The sequence below is a fragment of the Peromyscus eremicus genome, chromosome X (genome assembly GCF_949786415.1).
Source record: "Peromyscus eremicus chromosome X, PerEre_H2_v1, whole genome shotgun sequence".
NCBI classification, from domain to species: Eukaryota; Metazoa; Chordata; class Mammalia; order Rodentia; family Cricetidae; genus Peromyscus; species Peromyscus eremicus.
This window is the reverse complement of record NC_081439.1, coordinates 133,346,914-133,373,386: the sequence shown is the minus strand read 5'-3', so window position 1 is coordinate 133,373,386 and position 26,473 is coordinate 133,346,914. Positions and strand designations below refer to the sequence as shown.

At 36.1% G+C, this 26,473-nt stretch overlaps 1 protein-coding gene and 1 pseudogene across 3 annotated transcripts in view; one reads left to right on the top strand and one right to left on the bottom strand.

Moving 5' to 3' along the window:
* Window positions 1–26,473, bottom strand: part of Brcc3 (BRCA1/BRCA2-containing complex subunit 3) — a 41,135-nt gene that overhangs the window by 11,342 nt on the left and 3,320 nt on the right. For all 3 annotated transcript variants that reach the window (XM_059249969.1, XM_059249970.1, XM_059249971.1), the window contains 4 exons: window positions 23,117–23,236; window positions 14,055–14,142; window positions 13,548–13,636; window positions 12,141–12,196 (listed from right to left, as the gene is read on the bottom strand). In XM_059249969.1, the coding sequence (XP_059105952.1) occupies window positions 12,141–12,196; window positions 13,548–13,636; window positions 14,055–14,142; window positions 23,117–23,236 (353 nt within the window). The remainder of the gene's footprint in view (window positions 1–12,140; window positions 12,197–13,547; window positions 13,637–14,054; window positions 14,143–23,116; window positions 23,237–26,473) is intronic.
* On the top strand, window positions 5,626–5,725 carry LOC131900362 (U6 spliceosomal RNA; annotated as a pseudogene).

The window sequence follows — 26,473 nt, the reverse complement described above, 5'->3', positions numbered from 1 at the left end:
AGGTAGCCTCCCTGGAGTTGTGAGTAGCAGTTTAGTCATCCTTTGTTTTACATCTAGTATCCACCTATGAGTGAGTACATACTATGTTTGTCTTTCTGAGTCTGGGTTACCTCACTCAGGATGATTTTTTCTAGATCTATCCATTTGCCTGCAAACCTCATGATGTCACTGTTTTTCTCTGCTGAGTAGTACTCCATTGTGTATATGTACCACATTTTATTTATCCATTCTTCAGTTGAAGGGCCTCTAGGTTGTTTCCAGGTTCTGGATATTACAAATAATGCTGCTATGAACATAGCTGAGCATGTGCCCTTGTGGTATGATTGAGCATTCCTTGGGAATATGCCCAAGAGTGGTATAGCTGGGTCTTGGGGGAGACTGATTCCCAACTCTGGTGATCGGATGGCCAAACACCCTAACTGTCGTGGTAGAACTCTCATCCAATGACTGATGGAAGCGGATGCAGAGAACCATGGCCAGGCCCCAGGTGGAGCTCCAGCAGTCAAATCAGCGAGAGAGAGGAGGGACTGTATGAGCGAGAGATATTGAGACCATGATTGGAAAAAGCACAGGGACAAATAGCCAAACTAGTGGAAACACACGAACTATGAACCAATAGCTGAGGAGCCCCCAACTGGATCAAGCCCTCTGGATAAATGAGACAGTTGATTAGCTTGAACTGTTTGGGAGGCCCCCAGGCAGTAGGACCTATCCTTAGTGCATGAGCTGGCTGTTTGGAGCCTGGGGCCTATGCAGGGACATTTGGCTCAGCCTGGATGAAGGGAGGAGGGGACTGGACCTGCCTCAACTGAATCCACCAGGCTGAGCTGAATCCCTAGGGGAGTCCTTGCCCTGGAGGAGATGGGAATGGGGGGTGGGTTGGGGGGAGGGCAGGGAGGGAGTCCAGGGCGGGAGGAGGGAGGACAGGGGAATCCGTGGCTGATATGTAAAATTAACTTATATTATAAAATAAAAAAAAAATTTAAGCCACAAGCTTTAATAAGAACATGGGAATAAGATTTGGGCTGAAAAGCAGAGAGATCTTCAGTATTTCATATTTCTTAAATCTAAAATTCATGCTATACATGGGAAATGTGATGACCATTGGGCAGTTGTCACCCTGTGCTCATATCACAGCAATAAAGATAGGTAGGTAGGTAAGCAGGTAGGTAGGTAGGTAGATATATAGATAGATAGAAAATGAAAAAAAAGGAAAAAAAGAAGGAATTAAAAAAATAAAGTTGGGATATAGTTCTGACTCAAGTAACTTCTGAATGGATGGAAATAAGCCTTAAATTTTATATAAAATACTTCAATTAATAATGAACTAATTCTCTTTTTAAAATTTTAGACAGGACCTCTTGATATAGCTCAAGCAAACCTGGAACTCACTCAGTATCTCAGGCTGGTCTCTAACTTGTGATCTTTCTGTTTCAGCCTTTCTAGTGTTGGGATTACAGGCCTGCATTATAATATCTGGCTCATATCTATTCTCAAATGTACATGGAACTCTCTCCCCAGAATACACCACATGTTTGGCCATAGTTATCTTAGCAAAATTTAAAAGTATTTTTTCTGATTACAGCATAAGGAAACTAGAAATGAATGGCATGAGGAAAAGTAGAAAATCCACAGATGAATAAATTAAACAAGATACTCTTAAACAACAAATGGGGTAAAGAACTCATAAGAGAAATGAAAAGAAACCCTGAGACAAATGAAAATGAAAACGTAGTTAATCTATTATGAGATGAAGCAAAATATTTTTTGATGAAAAAAGTCAACACAGATTATTTATAGCTACGTATCTGTACACTGAAAAAGAATTAATAAGAAAAGCAAGATCGCTCAGTGGGTAAAGGTATTTGTTGAGCAAGCATAATGACCTGAATCAGATTTCCAGGACCCAAACAGTAGAAGGAGAACTCCAGAAAGTTGTTCTCTAACCTTGACATGTATATCATGTCATAGCACACCTCCACACATCATACACATGTGCATGCAAAAGCACACACATGCACACACATGTAATAAATATTTTTTAAAGTTGAGCATGGTGGTACACGCCTTTAATCCCAGCACTTGGGAAGCAGAGGCAGGTTGATCTTTGAGTTCAAGGCCAGTATGATCCACAAAGCAAGTTCCAGGACAGTCAGGGCTACACAGAGAAACCTACACAGAGAAACCCCATACCAAAAACCTAAATGAATAAATGAATAAATAAATAAATGAAAATTTAAAAGAAATCTACTTTGCTACAGATGCAGATAAAGAGTTCCAGAAATTTATCTATTTAAGACCCTGTCTGAAAACAAAACAAAAGTTCAAGAACATTAAAATAGAGATTATGATGGTTCAGAGGGTAAAAGCACTTGTCATGAAACTCTGACAATTTCAATTTAATGCATGGAAACTACAGTAGAACAAGAGAACTGACCCCCAAAACTTGTTCTCTGATCTGCATGCCATGTGTACCATGCCATGTGTGTACACACACCGCATATACAAATACAGTAATAAACAAGAAAATAAGCCAACAACCCAATTTTATACCTCAAAGAGAAAAATTTGACTAAACCTAAACCAAGCAGAAAGAAATGGATAATAAATAGTAGATAAAATAGAACAGAGAACATAAAATCAACAGAAGGAAGCAAAAATTTGCTTTTTAAAACCAACACAACTTTAGCAAGATAAACTAAGGGGGAAAGGAAGGATTATTCAAATAACTAAAATTAGAGTTGGAAAGGATAATTAAAACCAGTGGCAAAGATGAGGCTCGGGAGATGGTTCAGCAGTTAAGAACACTGGCTGCTCTTGCAGGGGACTGTCGTAGTTAGGTTTCTATTGCTATAATAAAACACCATGACAAAAAGCAAATTATGGAGGAAAGGGTTTATTTGGCTTACACTTCAGCATTGCTGTTCATCAGTGAAGGAAGCCATGACAGGAACTCAAGCAGGGCAGGATCCTGAAGGCAGGAGCTGTTGCAGAGGGGTGCTGCTTACTGGCTTTCTCCTCCTGGCTTGCCTGCTTTCTTACAGAACTCAGGACCACCAGCCCAGGGATGGCACCACTCACCACTGGCTGGGCCCTCCCCCATCCAGTCACTATTTTTTTTTTTTTTTTGGTTTTTCGAGACAGGGTTTCTCTGTGTAGCTTTGCGCCTTTCCTGGATCTTGCTCTGTAGACCAGGCTGGCCTCGAACTCACAGAGATCCGCCTGGCTCTGCCTCCCGAGTGCTGGGATTAAAGGCGTGTGCCACCACCACCCGGCCTCCAGTCACTAATTAAGAAAATGTTTTACAAGCCTGCCTACAGCCGGATCTTATGGAGACATTATCTTAATTGAGGTTCCCTCCTCTCAAATGACTTTAGTTTGTGTCAAGTTGACATAAAACTAGCCAGCACAAGGAACTCAGTTCAGTTCCCAGTACCCACATGGCAGCTTACAACCACATGTAACTACAGTTGTAGGGGATCCAACAACTTCTTCTGGCCTCTGTGGGCACTGCACACACATGGTGCACAGGCAAGCATTTAGGCACAACACTCATACACATAAAAATAAATAAATCTTTTTAAATGCCAATGAAATAAAAAGGACTATAAGAGGATATTATAAACAATTGTATACCAATAAATTGAGTAACAACTGTAACATAATACTCTGTAATAAAAAGTTTATTGTTCAGGCTGGAGAGATGGCTCAGCAGTTAAGAGCACTACCTGCTCTTCCAGAGATCCTTAGTTCAATTCCCAGCAGCCACATGGTGGCTCACAACCAACTATAGTAGGACCATATGACCTCTTCTGGCATAAAGGAATACATGCAGATAGAGCACTCATATACATAAAATAAATAAATCAAACTTAAGTTTATTTTTTTTAAACTTTTATTTTTATTTATTTTATTTTATGTTTATGTGTGTTTTGCCTGCATAAATATCTGTGCACCACATGCGTGAAGTAACCATGAAGGCTAGAATAAATTGATGGATCTTTGGAACTGGAATTACAAATAGTTGTGAGCCAACTCACAATGTGAGTGCTGGGAATCAGGGCAGGATCACCCCAGTCTTTTGGATGAGCAGCAAGTGCTCTTAACTACTGAGCAATCTGTTCAACCTCTAGTTTTTTGGTTTACTTAAATGTTGAGGAAATATTTCATGAGGAAATAGTAGTTATCTGTGTAGTTAACTGAGGTACCAATTTCTGAACACTCAAATATAATTTTTGAAGATACACTTGAACTTTAAATATAATGGTCCTTACTCTGTCCCCAGAATTAGTATCTTTCTGGAACCAAAATACAATGAATTCTCCATCAAGCCATGTGATGTGAATGGTCAATGGTGGAGTCAGCAGACATTCACTATGAGACCTGGATTCTATATGAACCCTCCACCAACAATTTCCAAAGACAAGGCACTAGTGAAATTGTAAAGAGACCAAATGAATAATCTTTTAAAAAGTAACCTTTTAAAAATGATTAGAACCAGGTTCAGTGTCTCATTTCTGTAATCCCAATTACTTGAGAAGGAGAGACAGCTCTTAAATTCAAGTTCTTCCTGGGCAACTTAGCAAAACTCTGTCTCAAAATAAAATTTCAAAAGGGGGATGGAGATGTGGCTCAGTTGATAGAGTACTTGCTTAATGTGTATGAAGCCCTGGATTTGATTCCCAGCATTGCATAAACCAGCAGTGGTAGCACATGCCTGTTAGCCCAGCACATTGGAAGGTTTAGGCAAAAGGATGAATGAATGAATTATCCGTTAATCATATAAAAAGGATATGCCCTCCTTACAACTCTGTAATGTAAAAACATCTCTCCCAGAGCCCTCAACTCTACTGAACTCAGTGCAGGAGCCAGTCAAGTTGGGAGTGAAACATCTGATATTTTAGATGATTATTCTGTCCCTTCCAATCAAGAACACTGAGAACAAAGCTAATTATTTGATTCAGTTAGTGTCATTATTATTTATCTAACAAATACTTACAGAAATCATGTTTATTTTTTATCTGAAATACAACATAGCCTTTATGTACCTATTTTCAAGGACTAGGTTCTACATATCCAATACTACTAAGTATTCTAGGCCAACATATCTTTAGTACGCAGTATTATAAAGGATTCTTTTTTTTGAAATTACGTGTGTGTGTGTGTGTGTGTGTGTGTGTGTGTGTGTGTGTTTGTGTGTATTTGTGCAGAGATCAGAAGACAACTTGCATGAGCTGGTTCTATCCTTCTACCACATGGGTCCCAGGGATCAAACTCAAGATGCTAGGCTTAGCAGCAAGTACCTTTACCCACTGAGCCACCTCACTGGCCCAAGGACTCTTTTTTTTAAATTGGCCTCACGTTTTGAATACATTTCATATATTAGTTGCTGCTACCAAATTAAAATACAGTTCTTCTCTTCTCCCTTCTTTCTCTCTTTTCTAAGAGTTTCACTCTGTAGCCCAGGCTAGTTTTAAACTTGTGGCAATACTTTTGCCTTGGCCTCCCACATGCTGGGACTTTAAGTATGAGCCACCGCACCGTACTCAGCTCAACATGGTTAACTTCTAATTACAAAAGTATTAATAACAAAAATAAATTAATAAATAAGACAAAAAAGTTAAAGTGTTCATTTTGGCAGCACATATACTAAATGATACAGAGAAGATTAGTATGGCCCCTGCACAAGGGTGACACACAAACTCATGAAGCGTTTCATACTTACAAATAAATAAATAAGTGACAATAATTATCGATATACTCATGATTATGGGGTGCCAGAGTCACTACCATTTATGGAACACTGGCATGTGCCAAATAAAAATAATGGTAAATATTTGATCTGCATTATCTCAATTAAGTCTCACAACACACATGCAATACCACCTACGTTTATTTATTTATCTCTTATTTTTTACTTTTAAAGATTTTTTTATGTGTCTGAGTATTTTGCCTACATGTATGCCTGTTCACCACAGTGTACTTGGTACCCACGGAGATGATAAGAGAGCATCAGATCCCCTGGAACTCAAGTAGCAGATGATTGTGAGCCATTGTGTAGGTGTTGGGAGACTGAACTTAGGTACTCTAAAAGAGCAGCAAGTGCTCTTAACTACTGATCCACTTCTCCAATCCATTACCTCTTTTACAAATACAAAAATCAGATGTTTAGCTGGGTATGGTGGCACATGCCTTTAATCCCAGCACTTGGGAGGCAGAGGCAGAGGCAGAGGCAGATTGATCTCTGTGAGTTTGAAGCCAGCCTGGTCTACATTTTGAGTTCCAGGGCAGCCAAGGGTTACACAGTGAGACACTGTCTCAAGAAAAAAAATCAGATGTTTAGAAAACTGCACTAACTTTGATAATTCACAGCCACAGGGCTAAGTAGACCATATATTTAGTCTTCAAAGTCAGGCTGTTGGACTCCAGAGTGTGAGTTATAATTGCTACAACACATTCATAAATTTTTGTGTTTCCATTCTGTCTTGTATCCAACACAAATATAACTGTTATAATTTTGGGCCAGGCTTGTATATATAATCTCAACATTCAGGAAGCAGGATCAGGAGGACTGTCACAAGTTTGAGGCCAGCCTGGTCTATACAGTGAGAACTGGCTTTAAATAACAATAAAATAAATTGTCCTTCAGAAAGACTAGAGCAGCTTGGAGTCCCATTTACCACCAGCAATACAGAACAGCAGCCACATCCAAACTGATCATTACGTAAAGCAAAACTAAAATAAAACTACGTCAATTTGACAGGGAAAGCAACATGTTATCACTAATTTATAGCTTAAAAATAAAACCTTTGTTTTAACAAATAATTTCTGCCATCTACTGTCATCCATGCTTTCATTTCAATCGAACATTTTTGAATTGTTATATGGTCAAACCTGTCAATCTTCCACCATGCACAATTCCTTTGATGTTATTTATATACTTAGAAAACCTATCAGTAATTCATATGTTCTTCAGTTCTCCACTTAGAGCTATTTCAACTTTTTGTTAGATATAGCCAGTTAAAATTGAAACTCATCTGCAGATGAGTATGAGCAGATAAACACTTCTACCTTATTTCTTTCTAATATTTTATAAAAAGGTCAAAATGGAAAAAAAAACCAAACAATTTTCTATGAAACATTTGAAGACTTCTTCCATTGACCTAAAAAGAAATAGCCATCAGAATGAATGAAACAGTAGAATGCTGTGGGATGGTCTGTATGTCAAATTGCTCTGATTGGTCAATAAATAAAACACTGATTGGCCAGTGGCCAGGCAGGAAGTATAGGCGAGACTAACAGAGAGGAGAATTGAGAGAACAGGAAGGCGGCGGGAGACACTGCCAGCCGCCGCCATGACAAACAGCATGTGAAGATGCCGGTAAGCCACGAGCCACATGGCAAGGTATAGATTTATAGAAATGGATTAATTTAAGATATAAGAACAGTTAGCAAGAAGCCTGCCACGGCCATACAGTTTGTAAGCAATATAAGTCTCTGTGTTTACTTGGTTGGGTCTGAGAGGCTGTGGGACTGGCGGGTGAGAGAGATTTGTCCTGACTGTGGGCCAGGCAGGAAAACTCTAGCTACAGTAGAATGAAATTTCAGTAGTTCTTGGTCTTATGTCAATGCTTTCTTGATTGGGTCAAGTTTCTACAATAAATTGTTATCCACCCCAAATTTGTTAAATGGGTGTTTGGAATTCCCTATAGCGTTTTCTGACTGGAAGAGTATCCAGGTGTCATCCATCACATTCTTCCCATGTTCTGAATCAACTGCAGTCACCTGTCTTTACAACTAGAATCAAATAAGGGGCACAGGAAAAACTCAGCAAACCTGTCTAGTGCTCCGTCTAAGTGTTCATTAGAAACATTAAAATAGTAATTGGTATGCTCTCCACTAGAAAAGACATTTTGACTTGAACCATATTCATTAAGAAACTGACTATATTCATTTCTTTAGGATATTTACCAAACAGCATATGTTTGGAATAAGCCAGGAATATTTGGAGAGTCTGACAATGAATCTATGTTTACAAGTACTGCTGATGACTTGTCTGTGGTGGGATCACTGATTAGAACCACTTTGATACCACTAACCAATTCTAGTCCATGATATTCTTGATAATCTTGGTCTTCTATTCTCTGGATAAGAGAATTATCCATTTTGCTATGGAGGCATCTCCCCAGTTCCTTATTATTGTTTTGTTTTTTATTTTTTTTTACTATCTCTAAACCTATAGTCATGTCAACTATTTCATTATTATATTATATTGGTAATTCATGTCTCTCATCTCTTTTCCAAGACAGAGTCCCACTGTGTAGCTATATAGTCTATGCTGGCCTTGAACTCATAGAGATGCACCTAACTCTGCCTTCTGAGTGTGTGATTAAAGGTGTGCATCACCACCATGTCTGGCTCACTCATCTTTTTATTGATAATTTGTCTTTATTGTTTTTGACTTTTTGAGACAGGATCCCATGTAGCCCAGATTGGCATTGGACTTGCTTTGCAGCCAGGGTAATCTTGAACTTCTGATTCTCTTGCCTCTACCTGCCAAATACTGGTAGAGTATAGTTATTTACCACCAAATCCAGTATTAAGACTTGTTTGAGACTGGGTTTGGCAATGATCTCATGGTGTGGCCTAGGCTGGACTATAACTCATTATGTAACTGAGATTTTCTTTGAACTCACTGCAATCCTCTAGACTCAGCCTCCTAAGTGTTTGGATTACAGGAATGAACTATCATGTCCAATGCTAAGATTTCTTTCATAATATTCTAGATAGTGTACCTTTATCAGTTATAAAATTGGCAAATATTTTCAACCTTATAGGCTGTCTTTTCATTTTCTTAATATCTTTTCACACACAAGTTTTATATTTTGCAAATGTATCTATTCTGTTATTCATGTTTTGCTGTCACATTTATGAAAACTTGTCATATTGCAAAACTCAAATGTCATGAAGATTTAACCTATGTTTTCTTCTAAGTGTTCATGGTATTAGCTTGCACATTTAGTTCACTGGTTTATCTGTAGTCAGTTTCTATATATGCTATGAGGTGGGGGTCCAACTTAACTGTTCTGTATATAGAGTTGTCAAAGCACCACTCAAAAGAAAATATTCGCTTCTTGTTCAATGACATTGACACCCTTGCTGAAAGCTGATTTTATTTTATTTTGGGTCTCTCAGTTTGTTCCATTGGTCTGTATCTATATTCTAGTTTTATACTATGTAAGTTTTAAAAACTTATTTCTCTGATTTCGTCTTTTTATCAATATTGGTTATTCCATGCCTCTTAGATTTTATAATTATCTTTTCCATGTCTGCAACAAAAAGGACCTTTGTAATTATATAAGTATTTCATTGACTCTAGATATCTTTGTAGAGTATTTTCATTTAACAGTATCAAGTCTTTCAGTATATCATTATGTTAGTTTTTGTTTACTTGATAAAAAACTAGAGTAACCCGAGAAAAGGGAACCTTAATCAAAAAACTGCATTCATCATATTGGCCTGTGGGAATATCAGTGGAAGCAATTTCTTGATTAATGATTGATGTGGGATGACCCAGCCCACTGTGGATGATACTACTCCTGGGCAGGCAGTCCTTGGTGCTATAAGAAAACAGGCTGAGAAAGCCAGTAAGCCACACTTCTCCATGTCCTCTGCACCAGTTTCTGCTCTAGGTTCTTATCTTGAATTCCTGCATTATTTTCCTTCAATAATAGACGGCAAGATATAAGGTGAAACAAACCATTCCATCCCCAAACTATTTTTGTCATTGTTTTATCACTGAAACAAAGAAGCAAACTCAATCATATACATATAAGTACATATGTATATTCTGTTATTTCTTTAAGTACTTTCTAGTTTTAATGGATCAAGTTTCTCCTTGCCTTGGTTAAATTTTCTCTTACATATTTTTTACTAAGTTTAATGTTATTTTAAATGGAATTGTTTTCCCATTTTTCTTTTGTGCACTGCTGACAAATAAAAACTGATTTTGTGCTTTGAACATGAACCATGAAACTTTGCTTGTCTAACTTTGATGCTGAACCTGTTGCTCTCAATAGAACTACGAATTCAATGCTGAGTAACAGTGGCAAATGTTTATTCTATTTCTGTTGTTATGTGACAAACTTATTTGTCAACAATGAGTATAACAGCTAATCTACAGTTTTAATAAATGCCCATAAATGTTGTAGAAGTTCCCTTCTATTTCTAGTTCTCTAAAGAGAGAGGGGGGAATTATAGAGGGATGTGGAAAAAAGTATTTGACATGTGTCCTACTAAGGAAGAGAAAGCTGTAAAGATGATGATGTTGATGGATCTGCTTCTGCTAACTATAAGGTCACGCTAACCTTGAATTCAGGACTTCTGCCTCAATTCTCATAACTATTATTAAGAATAAAACATTTCGGACAAGTAGGACTCAAAAAATGTCTCACCATTCTTAGGAACTTACTAGAGGATCTCTTCAGCAAAATGACAATGAATCAAGAATACAAACTATAATGGATAAAACTCAGGAGGAAAGAAACCAGCCCCCCATCACCCTGAATATCAGTTGAGCAACAAGCCTAAGGGAGATGTCATATGAGGATAGGATGGTTTCATGGAGTAATCCTTAAAATGTAGGGATTCCAAGTGTTTTCATACTATTTCTAAGAGTTTAGAACTCAAGGAAGTGATAAAAATGAGGGAGAAAAATCTATTCAAAACATCATGTAAAAGCAAAGCAAAAAACAAAAAAAAACAAAAAACAAAACCTATGCAAAAAAAAGCAGAATCATCATAGTATACTAGTTGATATTAGTTAGTTGAAGAGGGAATAATATTTACCTAAGTACAATGATGAAATTTATTTTTTATTATAATTAATCAATATATAAAACATATACAATGAAATTATGATTATAATCTTGAGCACAGATGTTTGTAACTATGAAAATTTAGTAATCATGAAGAGCCAAATCAATATTTTCTAATGTCAATTGTTAATACAATACAAAGGCAAACTTTAAGTGGGTCTGAAAAGCCCAACAGAGGAGGCACAAGCAGCAGGATTACAAGCTCAGACTGGAGTACATAAGACCCTGTCTCAAAACACAAAAATAAAAAGCAAACTTCATTAGAGATCAGAAAAAAATGAAAAAAAAGTAGCTACATTTTGGAGAATGGAAGTGGGATGGTATCAGTGATCATCACCTTTATTTGTGACAGCAAGATAAAAACAAAAACAATAACAGTAGGTAGAGTTTAGGTTGTTTGTTTTGTTTTTTGTTTTTTGAGACAGGATATTACTATATAGCCCTAGTTGGCCTGGAACTCACAGAGATATACCTGCTTCTGCTTCCTCCGTACTGAGTGGGAAGGTGGGATTAAAAGCACACACCACCATGCCCAACAATAGATTACTATGGGGTTTTTGTTTGTTTTTTATTATATTGGTGTTTTGTCTGCATGTATGTCTGTGCAAGGGTGTCAGATCCCCTGGAACTGGAGCTACAGACAGCTATAAGCTGCCATGTAGGTGCTGGTAATTGAACCTGGGACCTCTGGAAGAGTGGTCAGTGTTTTTTACCACTGAGCCATCTCTCCAGCCCCTGCTTACTATATTTTAATGAGAAAATTAATCTATACAAACATTTAAATGAAATATTATAATTTTGAAATGACTTTTTTGGCAGGAAGGCAAGAGTTACATTTCCATGGTAAATGTTTGCCTAGTATTAATGGGGCCCCGGGTTCCATCCTTAGCAACACTGAAAATGTTTATGTAGCAACAGAGAAGTATCTACAAAAATCTCTAAATTTCTTCACATTTGGTCTTTGTTTTAGAATACACCAGAGAAAGGGAAACTAGCAGTACAACACGATTTGGGAAATGTAGACCAAGACTATGGTGATATAGCTATAATAAAGAAACTATGTATCTGGCTAAAGCGTCCTAGATTTTTACAATACCCAAACTGGTGAAGAAATTCTAATTTTTCTTAGAAATGTTAGTAGGTAAGAGTAGAAATATAGTACTATTAGTGTCTTACTAATGAAAAAAAAATTAAATGAAACAGAACAATCAATTCCATGACTAGGCATTAGTTCCTCAATAATAACATCTCTGTCTTACTTACTCTGAGCTTTTTTGGGCTTGTATGGATTGGAAGCAAGTGTAGAGTACCCGACCAGTCTATTAAAAAAAAAATAGAAAGGAAATGTCATACACAAAAGGATTCATTTTGTTGTTATTTTTTTCTTGAGACATTATATCTGGATGTCTTTACAGGGTACACTATAGTATTCAATATACATATACAATGTGTAATAATTGACTCAGTATAACAAGCATTTCTGTCTTTAACCATTAATCATTTTTTTGTTTGTTTTTTGAGACAAAAAGGTATAGCCTTGGCTGTCCTAGAGGTTGATCTCTAGACTAGGCTGGCTTCAAACTCTCAGAGATCCACCTGCCTCTGACTCCTGAGTGCTGGGATTAAAGGCATGAGCCACCACCACCTGGTGTACCAGTAATCATTTTTGTGTTGGAAACTTCATAGCAATTTAGTAGACTCTAACTTAAAACTCAAAGGCTTTTATGGACATATTAGGCTATAATAGATTCCAAAGATTGTAGAATATGCCATAAATAAATCAATTTCTGTGAGAAGAATCATATACACAATCAATACAAGTCCAGCCAAACATCTTCTCATAAGATAGAATTATTAATAAATATGAGAACCAGGAAAGTGATTAACGTCATTTATTATTTATGATGACAACAAGCAAATTAAAAGTGAAAAAACCAAAAGCATTTCAAAAATAATTATAAAGTTCCAAATATTGAATTCTAGTGTTTCTGGAAGACAATGAATTTATGGAAAATATTCATTCTTCACACCATGACCAAAGCTGTATTATCTTTTGCCTAGATTACTGGCAATATCTTCCTAACTGGTTTCTCTGATGCCATTAATTTCACACTTCCCACTCCAATCCTGTCCAGTCCATTAGCAATATAATACCTAGAGTAATTCTATTAAGACATAAAGTCACCCTGTAATGGCTTCCCAACTCAGAGGCAAAGTAAAGGCCTTACAAAAATTAGTTTCCTTTATATTTTGGGCCTCTTTAAGGATGACCAAATCAGAATACTTCCAAGAGATAAAAAGGCTAGTGAAATAGGGCATTGCAAAGTAAGTATAAAAATTAAGACTGAGGCAAATTGGAATATATTGTCATGGTTTTCTCTCTACTACAGCCAGACCAACTTCCTTAATGTTACCTGAAAATGCCACACTCACCTTAGGGTGCTTGCACTTGCTATTTCCTCTGTCAAGGATGATCTTCCCCCAAGAAATTACTCAGGACTTGCTCCCTTACCTTCTTCTAATCTTGACTCAATAACCCTTTCCATTGAAAACTTCCTATTAAAATTGCAAAGAGATTTTTCTCTATTCTGTATCTACTCTGTGTACAAACACACACACACATACATACACAAATGTGTATGTACACACATACACTTATACATACAATACCTTTGTGTTTTTGTCTTCTATGAAACAGGAAAAAATAAGTCCTACAAAGCCTTGATCCATCATTTGGTACATGGCTTGTGTACGAACATCTGAAATATAAATAAAAATATTCTGTTAATAACTTATATTTAACAGATTTTATTTAGAGATAACAGTAGTGACTAATTATTAGTTATCTTGTCAACATTCATATTCTACAGGCAAAATAGAGATACTGTAATGATAATATGAATGTCAGAACATATTTTGCCAAGTTAAAGAATATTATGAAAAGTTTGCTATTAAGTAGTAACTCCAGGTGCTTAAGCCAAGAGTAGCCCTACCACACAATGTAGCATAGAAAAAAATTGAAAACTTCAGCTATCCCTAAAACTTGATAATTTCCTCTAGACTAGAGATAGGCTTTTTCTTAGAAGGAAATCCTTTTGATGACCATGCTATGTAATGGAGGAAAAATTATATTCATTTGAGGGAAATAAACAAACACTGCAATCTTATAACACTTACCAACATGGGATGGCCAAACGGTTATATGAGGATGGGAATGATACCAGCCAACAACTCTCATGGGACGGCCTGTTAGTTCAGCCAACCTGTAAGTTTGTCAAGGTATTTTCAAAATAAGAAAACCCTGATGCTTATAATAAAGGCTCAAAATACATAATTAGGGTCAATGCTCAGAACTTCCAATGTTATTCACTTAAAGTCAGTTTTTTCTTTAAATATAACTCATATTTCTATTACATCGTCTTACTCCAATTGTGCAAATGTTTGGTCATTCAAATCGTTACATTCTCTGCAAAAAAGCTTGTTTAAATCTTCAGAATTCATTTGTATTCTCAATTTGAGAATCTTTTGTCCTGTCTACTCCCATTTTCAGTAAATAAATAAATGTATGTGTGTGTGTGTGTGTGTGTGTGTGTGTGTGTGTACAAGCACACATGTATATTCATATCCACTGGTTCACAACCTTCCTAATACTGTGATTCTTTAATACAGTTCCTCATGTTATGGTGACCCCCCCAACCATAGAATTATTTTCATTGCTACTTCAAACTATAATTTTGTTGCTGTTATGAATCATAAAGTAAATATTTATGGAGCCAGAGGTTTGCCAAAGGGGTCATGACACACAGATTGGGAACCATATATGCTGATATGTGTACACTGTAGGATGGAACAGGCATGCTAGGCAAGTGCTCCACCCCTAAGGAGGTATACTTCAAGCCATGATAATTTTTTAATTTATTTGATTTCTCTATAGCAGGCTGACAAATGTTAAAAACAGCAAAGTAAAGTAGTTGCAGGCCACATAAAGTCCACAGTTCAGTTTCCCATGTCCTGTAAAATGCTGCTTAATTTTCCTACAAATTACCTATATTAAAACACAACCGGGCTGGAGAGATGGCTCAGAGGTTAAGAGCACAGACTGCTCTTCCAGAGGTCCTGAGTTCAATTCCCAGCAACCACATGGTGGCTCACAGCCATCTGTAATGAGATCTGGTGCCCCCTTCTGGCCTGCAGTCATACATGCTGTATACATAATAAATAAATAAATCTTTAAAAAAAAAAAAAACACAACCAATGATTGCCATTTTGACTGAAGTGAAGTGGGATCATAACATAATTGATTTACATATCCTTGATGGCTGGATGTTAAACACTTTTGAAATATTTATTGGCTGGTCATGCTGCTTCTTCTAAAAAAGGTCTATTTTTATTTTATCTGTGTGAGTGTTTTACTTGCATGTATGTATGTACCATGTGCATGCCAGGTGCCCAGATGTTTCTTCTTTTGAGAACATGAATCATGAAAGAGAATTTAATGCTATTTTTTCCTAGTTTCAACTCTGTTATAGTTTCTTCTTTTTGTATAGATAAAGTCAATAAAAATATAATTGAGGAACTGAGGAGGTTAAGAGCACTGGCTGCTCTTCCAGAAGATCTGGGTTCAATTCCCAGCATCCACATGGTAGAGTGCCAGGGAATTTGATGCCCTCTTCTGTCCTCCAAGGCATTGCATGTACATAGTGCATAGACAAACATGCAGGCAAAACACCTATGTAATTGATAATGAAAGTAAAAAAACCTAAGTGAAGCTCCACTGCTTCAGAATGGCCATTCTAACTGTATTGAGATGTATAGAGCTTGGGACTGGGCAATTGTTTGAGTGGTTAGGTTAAACTGTTTTTATTTGTGAGCTAATTAGAATAGTTATTTAATTTTAAAAAGAGTACGCTGTCTACTCAGTTCATTGTGCATATATTGATTGGCAGGGTTTTCTGGTGTTTAATTTTTGCAATTCTTTATACATTCTAGATATTAACTGCTTGTCTGAAGTATAGCCAGCAAATATTTTCTCCCATTCTATGTATGTATGGGCTGGAGAGATATAGATGGCTTAATGGTTAAAGAGTGCTGGCAGCTTTCCTAGAGAATCCAGGTTCGATTCTGAGCATCCACAGGGCAGCTCACAACCATCTGTAACTTCAGTTCCAGGAGATCCAACACCTTTTTCTAGTTTCATGGGCACCAGACACACACACACACACACACACACACACACACACACACACACACACAGGCAAAACGTCTATATACATAAAATTAAATACACACATACACAATACATTTTATACAACTAAGTCTGAGGAACAGTACACTTTTTGAGATAGGATCTCACTATATAGGCCAGGCAGGCCTCCTGCCTCCACTTCCCACAACCTGGAATTACAGGTGGAACCACCACACTTTACTTAAATGTGCTTTTAATGTTCAAACAACAAGAAAAATTGCTTATTCCTCTAACCTATCTCTTTAGCTGTAGACGGGGAAGAATATTTCACATTGTAGTGAAGAGTAGATGCAGCACTCTGTGTAAGGTGTGTGTGCCTGGCTCCCAGTAAGTGCTGGACAAATAGTAGTTGTAATGGTAAAGTATAGTCGTGTACCCAACCATTACCTGTTTGGGAATGGGTTGGTTTCCACTTGAATATAACAAGTAATCTCAATAAAAAAAACATCATTTTCAGAACTATAGGAATTTTTGTTAGGGCAGTTAATTCTGTTTGTTTTTAAAATACACGAAGTAACAATGTTCACTAGATAGGAAACAGATAAAGTGAACCTATGAGATGACTTCCAGACCACACAAGAATAGGGAAGGAAAACAAAAGTCAAGCCGGGTGGACTACTTAGAGCTTAAATGGATCATTAAGTCTAGTAGCTTTCAGGGCAGAGAACATCTTCAAAGAGACAGAACCCTAGATATGTCCAGTGGGTCCCATTTGAGTATTCCACAGGGCACAGAGGAACACAAGTGTGTGAGGGAAGGACCTGAGGCCTAAGAAAAAGTAATTACCCCTTACAAGGGTAATGGTAAGGAACTACTTGGCCCTGAGAAGCAGGATGGGGACCAGCAGTTATTTCCCCCTACACATACCCTGCCAAGGTAGAGAGACATCTTTTAGGAGGCAGGAGGGAAGAGTGTTTAAAGGGTCCTATATTAGTAATGACGAAAACCTCCTATACTCAAGAGTTGCTCTGCTCTACAGTTCACCCTGAAAAGGCTCAGATGCTCTACAAGTTGCTCAACAGAATCCTAGAAGCCAGCTCATGGGTCTGTATAGCAATACAGAAATACTCAGAAAATAAAGAAAAGGTAGACTGTGACATTAAAGCCCACATGGCCAGGATACAAAGTAGCAGCAAATGTAAGGTAAGGAGATGAAGAACACATTTGTGACTGTCAGGGGTTAGGTGTGACAGAGAAACATTGGGTGTGACTATGAAAAGGTAGCATAAAAAAATAGTTTTATATCTTTAAAACTTGTATTATATTTTGTGTATGGTTTGTACAGATGCAATGTGCCACAGTGAGCATGTGGAAATCAAAGAACAACTTTTTGTAGTCAATTCTCTACCTTTAAGTGGGTTCCAGGGACAGAAATTAGGTCACTAGGCTTTTGTGGAAAGTACCATTACCCATGGAACTATCTCATTGGTCCCCAGTTTTGAAAGTTGACTATTTAGGTGGCTATTTATATCATGTGACAAAGTAGCATAGAACTATAAATATTCTGTCACTGTCAATTTCCTGGTTTCTTTTTATGCTATAATTTTGTATGATATAACCTACAGGCAAACGGGGTCAAGGTTACAAAGACTTTTCTGTATTATTTTTTAATTCCTAATGGATTTACAAATATTTCAGAAACAGAATTTTTAAAAATGTAAAGGGCAAACAGTCAGGATTAATAAATCAATAAGAAAATATAAAAAGAACTATAATTATATTAGGGAGCACATATAACAGTAAACACTTACATTTCCAAGTAAACAGGAAACAAATCACTACCCTACTTTCAAAAAGATAATTTTTATAATTTATAAAAATCCTCTTGAAAAATAAAAGATTTTCAAACCTATAGAAAAACAAATTAAATAAACAGATAATTTAGTAAAAAATATTATCAACTCTTATAAAAATGAAAACCTAATTTTAAGCTACATGTAATGAAACATATCTTTTTATTACAGCACTCAGGAGGCAGAGGTAGATGGATCTCTGTGAGTCTGAGGCCATCCTCGTCTACACAGTGAGTTCTAGGCCAACAAGAGTTAAATAGTGAGACCCTGTCTCAAAAAAAAAAAAAAAGAAAAGAAAACACAACAACAAAATAAAACAAAACAACAAAAAGCCTAAGTTTACTCATAAGAAAAATATAAGTGAGGTACGGGACAGATAGAGCTACATAGTGAGACCCTGTCTCAAAAAACATGAAAAAAAAGTTGCAAGAAATAAAACTATTTTATTATTGAAACAGAGTCTCACTACATACTCTAGGCTGGCTTCTACCTTATAAGTACTGTGATTACATGAATGTGCCATCATACCCTAGCTGACAAATTATTTTCCTAGGCAGATTAGCAATAGTGAAACACAGAAGAATCATTTAGATGAGGCATCACATTTGGGGGCCTGTCATGCCACTAATGCCCCAGTTTCACACAGAGATATAACCTTGAAATAGGTGCAGTAGCTCTACAAGCTGACAGCTAGTTTGTTTTGTAGTTCTTCATAAAGCAATTAATAGCATTTGTGGTCAGGCTTATGTTCTCTATAGAGATCATCACACAGTTTGGGATTCAATAGAATGTGTGTATAAGTGCATACTCTAGAAGATGTTAGCAAAGTTTTCGAAGCTTTGGTTGGTAAAAATGTACCTGATGAAGTATCTCAACAATTGGATCAGTCGAATTCTTGAATTTTCCTCAATAAGGACCATGCAAAGGTTGAAAGGTAGGGAAGATGAAACCAAGCAGGCCATGTTAGGAGAATCTGTTGATAATTCTTCCATACTAATATAAGATTTTGATTGGCAGTTAAGACTTGCACTTTCTGGTGACAACGTTGATACATTAGGAGCTGGAGAGACAGCTTAGTGGTTAAGAAAGTATAGTGTACTTGCAGAAGATGTGGGTTTATTTCCCAGCACCCACATCAGGAAATTCACAACTGCCTGTAACCCTAGCTCCAAGGGATCCAATGTCTTCTTCTGAACTTTTCAGGCACCTGCACTCACATGTGGTATATATATATATATATATATATATATATATACTCACACATAAAATAATAAAATATATATAAAATTTATATTTATATATTTAAAGATATATATTTATAAAATTATATATTTTAAGATTGTTGATTTACAAATGTCATCATGATGTAAAATTAAGTAAACTATATTTTGTTGACATAAGATGCTTTAGACTCTAACAAATTCTTTAGAAGTGGCAAATAAGATGGCCCTGCAGTTTAAATATCCAGAAATGATGAATACCCATGCTAGCAGATTTCAGTGCTGCAACTTATACAGCAGAGTGACTACTGTGTTCAGAAATCCTGTAATGATTGACAGGTACACCAGGATAAGAAAGCAGCAGTGATGATATTGCCAAGATAAAAATCTATCGATGTCCTAAAGGAACATGAGATTTCATGGTGGACAGAAAATACATAAAAGGAAAGATGAAAAAAGCTATAGGAGGGATTGAAGAGATGTCTAAGTGGTTAAGAGCTCTAGCTGCTTTTCCAGAGGGCCCAGGTTCATAAACTCCAGTTTCAGGGGATATGACACCCTCTTCTGGCCTCCTTGGGCACCAGGCACACATGTGGTACACATATATGCAGGCAAAATGCCCATAAACTTAAAATAAAAACAAATACAACTTTTTGAAAAAGCTATAGTAGCATTTTTCCGACTATTTTATCTAGTCATAAAAATACTTAAGCAATTTGTGTAAATAATTCTACTATAAGCTAAAAATTGGCTCAAAAGTAATATAAATGCACAAAGCATATAAATATACTTGAATATGAAATATTATGTGACTATTAAGGAAATATATTTTTACATATAATCAATCCACGCTCCTTGAAAAAAGTATTTTTAAAAGGTTGTATATAAACTAGAATATTCTATGCCTTATTTATATTTCAAAGTATTACAAAATCCAAAATTTAATAGAGAAAAACCTGATGAGACATCAACAAAATACTCTAAATACATATAAAAACTTCAAATTCTAAAATCTAAACACAGGAAAAAGAAAGTAACTTTATTGCTTTTGTATTTCCTGTTTGACTGGGAGACTATACTCCAAGTAATAAGAACATATTGTTAGGCCAGCTGATGGTGGCATACATTTTTAATCCCAGCACTTGGGAAGCAGAGGCAGGTTTGAGGTTAGCCTGGTCAGAGTGAGTTCTAAAGACAGCCAGGGCTATACAAACTCTGTCTTGAAAAACCAAAAAATAAATAAATATATTTTGTTATTGATTTCCAATGAATTGTTAACATAGAAATATGTTAAATTCAATATATTACCAATTTATTACAAAATGGACCTACAGGCAGGAGTTGGTGGTACACGCCTTTAATACCAGCACTCAGGAGACAGAAACAGGCTGATCTCTGTGAGTTCAAGGCCAGCCTGATCTACAAAGTGAGTTCTAGGACTGCCAGGGCTGTTACACAGAGAGACCTTGTCTTGAAAAACAAACAAACAAATAAAAATCCTCCCAAAACAAAATGGGCCTATAGATAACAAAGACTGTTAAATTTAAACATAAATTGTAAAATTTAATATAAATAGTATATATGCATAGTGTTAACTTTAAAAGTATACAAAGGAGCCAGTATTGATGCAGCTGATATCTGCAATCCCAGCACTCAAGAAGTGGAGGCCAGACTAGACAAGGCTACAGAATAAGACCTTCTCTTAAAAACCCCCAAATTAAAAAGTATAAAATGTATTTTAAAATTCATTTTCTCCATCTTATGCACAGACAGGACCAGGACAAGATTAACTTAATCTGATAGAACAAAAAACCACTGGAGGCACTGATATAAAGTTAACTTGCCATAGATAAGGTATGGAACTCAGACTACAGGAAACAAATAATTCTTTGGTTATCTTTAACATGGCATAATGTGTTCAGTTCTCTTCATGACATTTTCTGAGGGAAAGGTTCACAAACTAATCTTTTCAGGGATAGAGACCAAGATAGTGAACAACCTAGAAATTAGACAAACTGGAAGGGCTGGAAGGAATGGAGCCAATGTGTAGAAAGTATGATGGGAGGCAATAGGTATTGCCTATAGAGCTCACTGTAGAGTGTTTTACCCTAGGTCCTGTGGACATTTACAAGTATGACTGTCCAAACTTTTTATTTCTTCCAATAAAAGAAACAGTAAGAAATGAAATTCTGATTAACCTGGGATGAAGAAATGGCTCAGTTTACAAAGTACTTGCTTTTTAAGTGCATGCTCTTGAGTTCCATCCCCAGAACTTGTAACCTAGTCAGAACGGCTATCATCAAGTAAACAAATAACAGGCCTGGATAGATGGCTCAGTGGTTAAGATTACTTGCTGCTTTTGCAGAGGATCCAGATTCAGTTCCAGCACTTACACGGTGGCTCACAGTCATCTATCTATAACTCTGGTTCCAGGAGACTTAATGCCTTTTGACCTCTGCAGGCACCAGGCACACATGTGGTGCACATACATACATGCAAACAAAACATTCATATACATAAAATAAAACTTAATTTAAAAAAGAAAACAAATGACAACAAATACTGGCAAGGTTTTAGAGGAAAAGGAACTATTGGTGGGAGTGTAAACTGGTACCATGTCGATGGAAATCAGTATGAAGAATCCTCAAACATATAACTCAAATATAACTACCATATGACCAAGCTATACCACTCCTAAGCATAAATTCCAAAAGCCCCATAGCCTACTACTGAGATACTTGCACACTCATGCTCACTGCTGCTCTATTCACAACAGCAAGGAAATGAAAGCAGCCTAGATGTTGTCAACTAATGAATGGATAATTAAAATGTGGTGAAGTTAGAAAATATGGTGATATTTATTTGTACTGAAATGTGATTTTATTTGTATGTTAATAAATAAAGTTGCCTAGGGGTCAGAGCTAATAGTAAGCCACAGCAGAAGTCTGGCAGTGGTAGCACACTCCTTTAATCCTGATCACATGACAGGCAGAGTCTGTGTGTGTTCAAGGATACCACCAGCATGGAGACACACACCTTTAATCTCAATACCAACCACAGAAGACCTGGAGGTCTGTATAGATGGGCAGTGATGAGGAGGTCATGTGGTTGTGTTTACAACCAATGAGAAGGAAGAACAGAAAGTCTATAAAAAGACAGACAAAGGAAGGAGCTCTCTTGTGGAGGGAAGGACAGGAGCGGCAGTGAAGGGTAAGGTTTTTAGCGCTTAGCTATTACTCTGACCTCTTGGGCTTTCATCTCTGCATTGGCTCTGTGTTTCTTATTTAACAAGACGGTTACATCTACAAGAAAATATTATATTGAGTGAGGTAACCAAGACCCAGAAAGACAAACAGCATATGTTCTTTTTCATATGTGGATCCTAGCTTTTAATTTTTATATATGTGTATTTTTGTGGGAATGAATGAGGAATAAATGTGTGTAGAAGTGAGGAAACCAGAAAGAGGCTTATGAGGGGCAGGAATAGGGCTTTAAGGAAGCACAATGAGGAGGGTAATAGAACATATGTGGAAGCAGGAAGAAAATACTGAGGAGAGATTTAAGTGCGGGTGGGGGGCAGGGAGATGGTGGAGCAGAGGGAATGGAGGGAGGGTAAACTGAACCTAAGCACGTAGGAAAATATCATGTGGAAAGTTGCTACTTTGTAAAGTATAACTTTTTTAACGGTAGAAAGTGTTTAAGAAACAACATCCGAATACACACACACACACACACACACACACACACACACACGAGGGGGGGGGAGGAGAGAGAGAGAGAGAGAGAGAGAGAGAGAGAGAGAGAGAGAGAGAGAGAGAATATGAATATGAATTAGATCTAAAAGGTCAATATGAAAACCAGAGAACATTCACCAAGGAGAAAATTTATGAAACCACCTAAAGTAAGATGACTCTAGCAATTGCATCACTGTGTGTGGCCCAGAAGCCCCGCAGCACACAAAGCATCTAATAGTAAGGATATTTCTGCCTCTGTTGAGGCTGCAGACAACTGCTCTGGAGAAATTTCTACACGGTCCTTTCTCTTATCAGAACGTCGCAAGATGATGACAGAATGGATGTGAACAATTCTGATGGTATCCATCTAAAGGAAAATCCAAAGAAATGGTTATTTCTCTCTCTGGCCAATTACATTTCTCTCTCCAATTTCCTGTAATTATAGGATTACATTTTATTAAAGTAGCAGTAGAGGATTTCAGTTTTGAAAACTGAAGCTTTTCTTATTGATGCAATATTTTATATATATATATATATATTTCAATTTATATTGTATTCTTGAGACAGTTTCATATAGTCTAGGTTGGCCTTCAACTTGCTGTGTAGCTGGAGCTGGGCTTAAACTCCTGATCCTCCTGCCTGTATCTCCAAAGTGCTGGCATTACAGGCATGCATCACTATTTCTAGTTAATAAATGTTTTCAATATACCATATCCCAATCAAGATACATATTTTATAGTATTTAGATCAAGGATGTACTTTTTGAATAATCATCTAAGATATGCAAAATGCATTATCATATGAAGGAATATAAAACTGTTCAAATGCTAATAATATGGTTGAGGAGAAAGTATTGTACATGAAACTACACTAAAATAATGGAGAAAATCAATGTTTGAGGAAATCAGAAGAGTCACTTACATTAGAAAAAATTAATCATAGAGAAGGTAGGTAAATGTACGTATTTGTTGATTGCTGTGCATGGACATATAGAATTCCTACAGTTGCCATGTAGGTATATAAGCTACAGAAGAGGTAAAGTGTGAGTAAAATGTTTGGGAGACAGGTTGGTTAACTGATGTAGTTGTATAGCTTGAGGTGGAATGGAAGATAGTAAGGCTAAGAAAAGACAGAAAGAAAGGATGTACAAAGTTTCTAATATCATGTAGTAGATTTCAGGATGAACTAGAAGGAAATGAAATATGGCAATGTTTTTCTGGTAGTATTTAAGCTTAGGCTCAAACAGAATCAGTTTGGAAACCATCAACAAAATTTTCATAAAGTAACAAAAAAGTACGGAGAGTGGGGCCAGAGGTCTGGGCCCAAATCAAGAGGGGTGTCCACATTTAGAACAGTGTAGAGTGAAAAGAAGAAGAAAGACAAATAAGACATAAGGAGCAATGAAATGGTTCAAGTTTGGGATTGAGGTGGGGGCACTTGGCTTTCAATGACAGAAGTGGCAAGATAAAGATGAAATCTGAGAGGAAGTTTTTGACATAAGCTATGATCTCCCTACTGTACAATATAAAATCCATTAGGCACAGTTCTTAAAATATGTTAAGTCTGATTTTAAATGAAACATAAATATGATGCTCACTGTAATTAAAAGGCTTAATTCAAAAAAGGGGAGGGGGAAGAATGTGAAATATCTCAACATTTCTTAAATATTGACTACATATTGAAATAATACTTTATATAATAAAACCAAATAAAATATACCCTTATATTAACATTATTTTCATCCTTTTGCTGTAGCTACTTATTAAAGAAAATGTGAATATAGTTAAAAGCATTTTGGTATGAAAACCTATCCTAAATAGACAAAAATCAAGACAAGGTATCAATTGCATAACAAATACTGACTATTCTTTTAATAAATAAAATGTTGCTTAAGGGATAACCTGTTCTTTTCATTGTTGTTGTTTGACAAGGTCTTACTCTACAGCCCAAAATGGCCTGCAACTCACTATGTAGCTTAGGTTAGCTTGAAACTCACAAAAATCCTTTGCCTGGCTTCTTGAGTGCTGAGATTACAGATATGAGCCACCTGGCTTTATAATTCGTTGAAAACACAGATAGCTCTAGAGGGCTTATATCTCAGAAGGTTGTTATGCTTTTGTATTATTCAGTTACTTAGAGTTCCCATAAATCATGTATTTCTATTTTATGTGGCTTTTCACATAGTCTCCCTTCTGTGTAAATATTTTCACTTGGTAATCTCTTTTATATTAAGTTCCTGACCATACTATAAATATCTAATCATTTTCCTCTCATACATATTCTTTCATAATAGATAAACACTTACTTCTGCTAGAACACACATTGTGTTCTATTTATTTTCACACTTTTCTCTTGTACTAGAATACAAGCTTCTCAAAGCAGGGACCATATTTCATTTATGACTTTCTTACCAGCAACTAATACAATGTGTGGCAGGCATAGTGTAGACGAAAAATAAAATTAGAAACAGAGAAAGATGTATCCCCTCTCAAAGAATAATGAGATAAATAACTGACTTTTCAACAGGATCTATGAAATCCCAAAGATTACATCTTAGAGAACTAAAATAAAATACATGCAAACCAATAATTCTATACTCTAAGAACGGTTCCTTTAAACTGCAGACAAAGTAAGGACATCTTCAGATGCCTAATGGAGGAAATCTATTATCAGGACAGAAATGTTACAGTTCTTCAGACAGAAAGATAATTCCAAAAAAATGAAGGAATGACTATGTGCCATAAAAATATTTGCATAAACACAATGAATACAGAGTGAACAAAAAAGTAATATCAATGTTAAATAAAGCTCAAAATACATACAGGATTTAAATGTATGACAATAATCCAAAAGGTAGAAGGGAATAAATTAAAATAAAAAATGTTCAAAAGTTTTAGTACAAATACTCTCCAACTTACAATTATTCAACCAAGGAATTTTTAAACTTTTACACTGATGGGGATGTAGTATATATTCAGCAGAAATTGTACTTCAAATTTAAATCTTTTCCTGGGCTGATGATAAACATGTAGCATAATAGACTTTTGCAATGCTGAGCTGCAGGTTTCAGTAAGCCATACAATCATGAAGATAAAAAAATGGATAATGCACAATGGGCTAGGATGTTTGGTCTATATTTTCAACTTACAGTGAGTTTATTTAAGATATAACAAATCGTATTATTGGAGAGATGGCAAATATAGTTGTTTTAAACTGTAACAAATGAATACATAATGCAATATGTAGGAAAACCACTAAAAACATAAAAGACTATTATAATAAATGGAGGGTCAAAATAGAATAATAAAATATATTTGATTAACACAAAAGAAGGCAAGAAAAGAGAATGAGTAATTTAAAATAAAAGGTGGATTAAATAGAAAGCAAAAGAATGATAACTGTAAGTCATACATATTAGTAAATATTAAAAATAACAAACTCCAAATAAAAAGATTACCAGACTGGATTTTTATATGCTGCTAATAAGAGCTATAAATATTGGTATACAGACATGCTAAAAACAAGAAAAAAACTTTATAAAAGAGTAGTTGAGTAAACGAAAATATAGAATTAATAATTAGGTTTTCTTCTTGAAAATGAGAGT